General features: G+C 40.9%; 2 protein-coding genes and 1 non-coding gene across 3 annotated transcripts; 2 read left to right on the top strand and 1 right to left on the bottom strand.

The window, feature by feature from the left end:
- Nucleotides 1–5735: 5735 nt before the first annotated feature.
- Nucleotides 5736–7115, top strand: LOC133805600 (uncharacterized). Its single transcript, XM_062243780.1, has 2 exons — nt 5736–6218; nt 6261–7115. Exons 1-2 carry the CDS (start codon nt 5736–5738, stop codon nt 7113–7115), a joined length of 1338 nt encoding a protein of 445 aa, XP_062099764.1.
- On the bottom strand, nt 6003–6109 carry LOC133807527 (small nucleolar RNA R71). The gene has a single exon (XR_009879434.1). It is a non-coding gene; the product is annotated as a small nucleolar RNA R71 (small nucleolar RNA).
- Nucleotides 7116–7154: 39 nt separating the features above from the next.
- LOC133805599 (uncharacterized) lies at nt 7155–7877 on the top strand. The gene has a single exon (XM_062243779.1). The coding sequence runs from the start codon at nt 7155–7157 to the stop codon at nt 7875–7877; it is 723 nt and encodes a 240-aa protein (XP_062099763.1).
- The last annotated feature ends 968 nt before the right edge of the window (nt 7878–8845 follow it).

The following is an 8845-nucleotide window of genomic DNA, read 5'->3' as shown; positions in this document are numbered from 1 at the left end:
TTGAATTAGGGTTTTAAATTGCACATTTCCAAAAATTATCACCTTTTTGAGTAACTGTCAACTTTATCTCTGAAAATCCGGGATTCTTAAAATGAATCCACACTTTCCTTCCCTCGCATTGAATACATGCTCAAATCCCGAACCTCACAATAGTTTGGGTTTCCTTCTCGAATTCGACCCGTTCTTTCGAGACTTCGGTCTCAATCGAGCTTAATCCGTGATCTCGAGCCTTCAAGCTCGAGTCACTTAAAATTTTATTCTAATTTCTTGTATCTCTGGCTCTCACTTGCTAGATGTCGTAGAATTTTGAGAAATGATGGGGGTCAGTGCTCGCAATTCCTTATTCTCCAACAACTCCAAGTCCAGAATCACCCTTCACCCGAAAGCAGCGGCTAATTCGCGAATACAAGGTGAGGTACGAGTAGGAAGACATTCGAGCTCACTTCCGTCGTCAGATTGATGAGGTCGAGGAAAGAAAAAGGAGGAAACTTCGGGTCGCAATCTATCCAGACCCCGAGCTCAGACATATCCCTCTCGATCCCGCACTTAAAGTAACCATTACTTACAAGCCTGGTGATCTTACGTTCTCGCTAATGGAAGACTCATCAAATTTCCCATCCACCTCGCAATCGATTGTCATTCATACCTCCAGGGAGGAGTTCTTCGAGGCCGAGCACTATTGGAGCTCAGTTACTTCATTGGGAAAAATCTCCAACATCCTTGCTCGTCATGGCTTAGGACTGCCCGGCTCGCTGAGGTGTCGAGCTCCTACTCCAAATGAACAGAGCTGCTACGCCCTGGGTGATGGTCTTCCCGAAAATAAACTTAAGCTCGCGACCTGGAGTCGCGAGAATATGAAGGCAGGGGCTCTACTACCCTTGAAATTTTTTTTTTTAAGGAATTTCTTGATTTTGTTGGGCTCGAGCCCTCCAACTCTAGACCAATTCATACAGGGTCTTGTCAGCCCTGAGGTCGCTATACCACGAATTAAAGTGGGAATGACCTTCGCCAAGAGAGATCCTATATCTCTTTTCCCTGAAAAGCAACCCCTCCCGAGCTCGGGGAGGAGATGGCTTCTACTATTTGTCGAGCTTTCCCAAGGAGAAGAATTTTTTTGAAGACATCCCTAATCATTCCCCCAACTTCAAGTTGGCCTTCATTTGGACAGATGGCCTTGCTCCTTCAAAATTCTATTCGTTCCAACGAATTCGTAAGTACATATTCTCATTTCTTTTCTTGCTCGATTAATGTTTAGGCTCGAACTAATTGTCATGTATCCACTTCCTCAGCCAACTATCACCATCCCACTCCCACGGACACGAAGAGGGAGCATAACACAGCTTTGCTCCAGCTACCGTATGGCAGGCGTTCTTTCTCTTATCTTCTTCATGAAGATAAGCTTTGAGCCTGCGTGTAATGCCCCGAAACCCCTAATGGGGTTTAATGGCTGGATTAGTAGGCCGGGAAGGCCATAATTGTTTTATTATGCCATTAAATGATTATATGCATGTGTTATGTGAATTATATTATAATATGATGTTAAATGCATGCATGTGGGTTTACATTTGATTATTAGGGCATTTTGGTAATTTGGCCCATTGATGGCATATTTGTGTATTTTGGTGCATATTGTGATTATGGATGAGATCCCATTATTATGGAGATATATTCGAGCTATTCGGCATGAGACGACCTTGTATTGCAAATTAGCGGTTTTGTCATAACGGGGTCAATTATTGGGGATATTGGGTAATGAGAATGTTTATTTGATGATAAATTGGGAGTTATTGAGATCAGGAGGAAATTCTGGGAGTTTTGACTATTTTGTCCCCGGGGGTGTTTTTGGGACCCCGAGCATTAGGCTTTATTTGAGGTTACTTAAGCCTGAAGTAGTTCGTCAGAAAGAAACCATACGTTAAAAACACTTTCTCTCTCTCCCGTTCACCTTTGTGACGTTCGTGGCAATTTCAAAGAAATATTGAGTTCTAGGAGTCAGAATCAAGTGAGGATCGAGGCATAGCGATCCTAGGAAAAATTAGAAGCTTCTTGACCGAAGGATTTAGCGAGAAACAACCCAATAAAAGGTAGTCTAAGTTTTGAGTTTTTAGAGTTTCTAAGCTTTGAATTGGATTTTGTGAATCGATGAGTTTTTGATTCGTTTGAGCATGGGGATTTGATGATTTTGGATCATTGGGAAGTTTGGACACTTTGATTTTTTGATTTGGAGATGTTTAGGTATGTCTTTGGAAGGTTTTTAATGGATAAAAACATAGTTATGGCAGGTTCTCGGGTGGGGGCTGCGACCCTGTTCTTGGGCGCCGCGGCCTAAGCTCGAAGAAGCAGGAGGAGAAGTTTATGTGTGCTGGGGGCCGCGGCGCTAGGTATTGGGCGCTGCGGCGCTTGCTCCTAGTGTGGTTGGGGCCGCGGCTCAAGGTTCTGGGGCCGCGGCTCATGAATGGTTTTGAGGCCGATTGGGTGTTTTGATCATGGGAACTCAGTTTTAGGCCTTGGGATCATTCCTACTACCCGGATTAATGGGATTCGATGTCCCGAAGGCTAGACCTTGGTTCGGGAACCTTTGTTATTCATTTTATTGATGGTATCCCATATTTGGTTATGACTAGGTGACTGCTACAAGACTCAATGGTTGATTGTTTTTAATAGTCGATCCTGTATTCATTCTCGCTCGAATCAGAGGTAAGAAAACTGCACCCTGTGTATATGACATACGTGGTTGTTATTGAGGCATGTTGAATGTTTAAATGTGGACATGGATTGAATATTGAATGCTTAGCAAATCTTGCTTATCTGTAAATGGCACTGATTATTCGGAATCGGCACTGGTCGTGTATTAGTGACATGAGAGTCAGAAACGGCATAAGCGTTGAGAACGCAGAGCCAATAAAAGATTAGATCCAATTGATATCACCATTGAATGACTCAATGAGCATTAATGCTGGACCGACCCTAAGGTCGATGAAAATTATAAGTGCTTGACTAGTCTAGGACTAGTTACTCAGAGTCAGGGCCTAAGGCCTAAGTGACTGTTTGTCATGTGGCTAGGGAGCGGAATCCCATGGTTGTGACTCTATGGTCATGCGATAGGTTATATTGGTGACTAGTTCATCGAACACATATCTTGATAAGCTAGTGAAAGGATCATTTATTTGTAAGGCTCAGGTGACCCTATCGTCACATGGCTAATGGGAATGGAACCCACTTTAGTGACTTTTCCAATTGTCACTCCTCTATTTTGGACTGAAAGTCCTGAATGATTATTATGATCATTGTTGATATTATATTCATGCAATATTGTGTTTTCTTGCAGGGCTTTCGCTCATGGTGCTATGTGGTGCAGGTAAAGGGAAAGAAAAGCTCACCCAGCCTTAAGTGGAGAGCTTAGGTGGTGTTGTGTACATATGCGGCCGCTTGACCACCACGGCCAAGGAGTTCTCAGAGGAACTAGGGGGTTTACCCTATTTTTGCCGCTTAGGTCAGCAGATTTGTAAATTTGAAACTATAATGACCATTTTTAGTTGTATATAACTTGTAAATGTTATGATGGGCCCATGAACAGTTTTATGCTTTAAATAAAATATATCCTTTCCTTTTGATTGATTTTCCACCTTAACCTATTAATAACACCTAGAAGCACGTTTTTAACCAAGGAACTCGGGTAGCGAGTTAAATTCACGGTTCATCGTTCACAGTTGCTGTCCTGGGGTAACTAGGGCGCTACACTATGACCTCCTAGAGCAGGATCAGCCGACAGATGATTTCTCTTACCGCAAATATATCATGTGGGAGTGATAACTCTAAATTTTAGAGTTATTAATTGAGCTTTTGGACTTAAAAAGTTGGGTGAAATAGAGTGTTTGTGTTGTTATTGTGTGGTTTTAGTCACTTTGTCTCTTAACTTTGTTTGTGTAATTTGTTTTAATTAATGATAACTCTTGTGGAAAATAATGGAATTATGTTCTAAAAAGGTGGTATCTATTTTGAAGGCATAGCAAGAGGGTGCTTGGAAAGCTTAGTGAAGCATGTGTAAGGAAATCATATTAGAGCTGAAATTCTGGCAATTGTTGCAACATCAGTCAACTTTGTTGCAGCAAAGTGTGGGAAGTCAACAACATAAAGTCTGCACACTTGGCATGTACTTAGATGAGGTGGAAAGGAGCTGCAAAATTCTGAAAAGGAACAGAATGTTGTCCCCCACGTGTAGAGAGAGAAGGAGAGGGTTTATACCCTTTGTGAGCCCAAAAAAGACATAACCTTCTTCTCCAAGAAAAAAAGAACCAGCCGCCCATACTCCATTGAAGGGGACTTCTCTGCATTTTTTTGAGCTGAATCATCAAGAAGAGAATATCTCTATCAATTTGGTTTGTTTTTCTAAACTCAACTTTCATATAATTTTATTTTCTTTTTCTTTATTCCTTGAACTCTTGAGATAATGTTGAATATTTATTGTGGTGACTTGGGTATTTTTACTATGACTTAAATTGTTTGTGTTAGGGATATTGATGAACCCTAATTTGCAATTGCCCCCAAATTGTTGACTGTTTTATGAAATTTTTCTCTTGTTCAATTGAGCTATTTTTATTGTGAAAATCTCTTGCTTGAGAATGATCAACTTATGTGAGAGACAAGCTAGTTTTAATTCCGGAAGGGTAAAAATTAGTGGAAATGCTTGATTGATGCATGTTGATACTTTTGTTATTGATTGATGAATAACTTAGGAATATTTTATTCACCTTGCAAACTTGAAGGATTGATGCTGGGAATTATGTTCTTGAAATTAAATTTAGCATAGGAATATGTGAATCTAATTGATGGAATTTTAACATGAGCATTTGCAAAAATGGCATGTGCATTAAATTGGATATCCTAGTTACAAGAGAACTTTGCTATGAACTTTAATGCAACATCAGGGACAAAACTACAAATTTGGGGGATTTGATATGCCTAACTTTTGTCATCATAGTAATCACAATTTGTCATTTTCCAGCTTTATTGTTAAAAGCCTAAATTAATTCTCTTGTTTAGTTCTTTTTGTTCTTTAGTTTAATTGATTAAGTCATAAAAAAATGGGGGATAGTTAATTGTACCCCAAATTGTTTGATGATGATTTTTACAATATTTTTTTGGCAATCATTGAGGAGACGATAAAAAAATTACTTTCATTATATTACTTGTTCAACGATTGTGTACACTTGCACACACTTAGGAAAATCCGCAACAAGTTTTTGGCGCCGTTGCCGAGGATTGCTTAAAGTCAATTATTGTAAAGTTGATTATCTTGCAATTTGGTTTAATTTTTCTTTCTTTTGTGCTAACTTGGGTGATTCTCGTGCAATTTCAGGTTTATATAGTGTATGAACGAGAATCAAGACCCTGAACTACTTCCCATTGATCTAGAAATCGAGCGCACTTTTAGAAGAAGGCGAAGAATACAAAAGTCAAAAAGGGAAGTAGTAGTGATGGATGCTGAGCAAGGGGCTCAATAGGGAGCCGCCCAGACGGCAGCTCCTCTACCAGGAGTCGCTCATGATCCACCAGTAAATACAGCAGGAGTTGCTCAAGGGGGAGTAGCTACCAACAATGGGAAAAATGCAGTTATTGTGGCTGATGACAGAGATCGTGCTATCAGGTAATATGCTCTCCCCCTCTTCAATGAGCTCAATCCAGGCATCGTCAGACCAGAAATTCAGGCAGCACAGTTTGAATTGAAGCCAGTCATGTTCCAAATGCTTCAAACTGTGGGCCAATTTAGTGGGATGCCAACCGAGGATCCTCACCTTCAGCTTCGCTTGTTCATCGAAGTAAGTGACTCTTTCAAGCTGCCCGGGGTGACAGAGGATGCATTAAGACTAAAGTTGTTCCCATATTCCTTGAGAGACAGAGCCAGAGCTTGGTTGAACTCTTTGCCATCTGATTCTGTGAGTACTTGGCAAGAGTTGGCTGAACAGCTTTTGATGAAGTATTTTCCTCCCACTAAAAATGCCAAGCTCCGCAATGAGATTACTTCATTTCAACAACTTGATGAAGAATCCTTATATGAGGCATGGGAGCGGTTTAAGGAGTTTCTGTGCAAATTCCCTCACCATGGCATTCCTCATTCCATCCAGATGGAGACCTTCTATAACGGTCTCAATGCTCATACTAGGATGGTGGTTGATGCTTCAGCGAACGGGGCTCTTCTTGCTAAGTCCTATAATGAGGCATATGAAATACTTGAGAGGATATCCAACAACAACTATCAGTGGCCCACTTCTAGATTGTCTACAGGTAGAAAGGTGGCTGGTATTCATGATGTAGATGCCATCACTTCTTTGGCGGCCCAAGTGTCTTCTATTTCTAATATGCTCAAGACAATGAATATGGGGATGAATCAATCAATGGGACAGCCTATGGGGACACAAATGGGGCAAATGGAGAGCATTTCTTGTGTGTATTGTGGTAAGGGTCATACTTTTGATAACTGTCCTTCTAATCCGGCAGTTGTATGTTATATGGGGAACCAAAATAGGAATGGTCCTTATTCTAATTCCTACAACCCATCATGGAGGCAACACCCCAATTTTTCATGGAATAATCAAGGAGCTGGCCCTAGTAATCCTTCAATGCCTCCAAGACCAAATTTTCCACCGGGTTACCCCCCTCAAGCACCACAACAAAGACCACAACAACAGACAATGCAATCTAGCTCTCTTGAGAGCATGTTGAAGGAATGTATAGTGAATAATGAATCCATGATTCAGAGCCAAGCGGCTTCATTGAGGAACTTAGAAAACCAAGTTGGGCAACTAGCTAATGAGCTTAGAAATAGACCCCACGGTACACTGCCAAGTGATACCGAGAATCCAAGGAGTATGGGGAAGGAACATTGTAAAGCTGTCACTTTGAGAAGTGGAAAGGAGTTGGAGAACGACAAGACCGAGTCTGGGCATGAGGGTGAGCCCTCTTCAATCCAAATAAATGAGGAGTTCCAAAAAGATGCTGAACTTCCTAGTGCACAAAAATCTGCCTCTGCCCAGGATACTGCAGGGATACCGCGGCATTGTCAACCAGCAAGCTCAATTTCAAAGAAGCCACCTCCATTTCCTCAACGTTTTTAGAAGCAACAGTTGGATTCTCAATTCAAGAAGTTTCTAGATATGTTGAAGCAGTTGCATATCAACATCCCACTGGTAGAGGCACTTGAGAAAATGCCTAACTATGTAAAATTCATGAAAGATATTCTTACAAGGAAGAGAAGGTTAGGAGAATTTGAGACAGTGGCTCTTACCAAGGAATGTAGCTCATTCTTGCAAAACAAGCTGCCACCGAAGATGAAAGATCTTGGGAGTTTCACCATTCCATGTACCATTGGTAATTCTTATTGTGGCATGGCATTATGTGACTTGGGTGCTAGTATAAATTTGATGCATATGTCTGTGTATAGACAATTGGGGATTGGTGAAGTCCGACCTACCATAGTGACTCTACAACTTGAAGGTAGATCTCTTGCTTATCCAGATAGGAAGATTGAGGATGTCTTGGTAAAAGTTGATAAGTTCATTTTCCCAGTTGATTTCATTGTGTTGGATTTTGAGGCAGACAGAGAGGTACCAATCATTCTAGGGAGGCCTTTTCTAGCTACTGGTAGAACTTTGATTGATGTGCAGAAGGGTGAACTTACTATGAGGGTTCAAAATGAGCAGGTGACTTTCAATGTTTTCAAGGCTATGAGATTTCCACATGAGGTCGAAGAGTGTTCTGTGGTTTCAGTGGTAGATTCTTTGGCTTCAAAGGAATTAGAAAACAATTTTGATGATCCTCTAGAGAGACTCTTGATGTTTGATTCACATGCAGAGGATGAGGATGAATACTTGGCTTAGCTAGAAGCTATGGATTGCATACAAGAAAGCATTTTGAATCTTTGGAGCTCTCTTCAAGGTCTTTCGCAGCCCCTAAACCATCAGTGGAAGAGCCTCCGGAGTTGGAATTAAAAGCTTTACCCTCACACTTAAGATATGCTTATTTGAGTAAGTCTTCCACCTTACCTGTGATTGTTTCAGCTGAGTTAAGTATGGAGCAAGAAGAAAAGTTGCTGGATGTATTGAGGAAGTTCAAGAAGGCCATTGGGTGGACCATTGCAGACATAAAGGGCATTAGTCCTTCTCGATGCATGCATAAGATTCTGTTAGAAAACAATGAAAAAGGGTCTATTGAAGGGCAAAGAAGGCTAAATCCTATCATGAAAGAAGTGGTGAAAAAGGAGATTATCAAGTGGCTCGATGCATGTATTATTTATCCCATCTCTGATAGCTCATGGGTCAGTCCTGTCCAGTGTGTACCAAAGAAAGGTGGGATTACAGTTGTAATGCCCTAAATTCTCTGATGTGTTTAACGGTGTGAATAGTAGGTCAGGAAGGCCATACTTGCTTAATTGTGTTATTAATTGATAAAATGCATGTATATGTTGATTATATTATAATATGATGTGAAATGCATGCATGTGAGTCCATATTTTTAATTACAGGGGTGTGATGGTAATTTGGCCCGTTGAGGGTAAATTGTTTATTTGGATGCATGTTGGTGATATATTTTGAGACCACATTATGATGTGGGTTTGTTCGAGCCATTTGGCATGAGACGATCTTGGAATGTTAATTATCGGTTTGGTCATAACAGGTTTGAGCTCGGGGCTCGGGGTGAGTCTCGAGGCGTTTTTAGTGGTTAGAGCGTTACCAGGGATTTTAGGGTAACGGGATATGAAATATTGGAGTTTGAGTCTATTGAGATTAGTGGGAATTGGGAAGCGCTAATTATGATTAACAGTGTAGGCGGAAAGTACCAATTTTAC

Source organism: Humulus lupulus, chromosome X (genome assembly GCF_963169125.1).
Source record: "Humulus lupulus chromosome X, drHumLupu1.1, whole genome shotgun sequence".
Taxonomy (NCBI): domain Eukaryota; kingdom Viridiplantae; phylum Streptophyta; class Magnoliopsida; order Rosales; family Cannabaceae; genus Humulus; species Humulus lupulus.
Note: the sequence above shows the minus strand (reverse complement) of the source record. Positions and strands in the feature narration are given on the sequence as shown.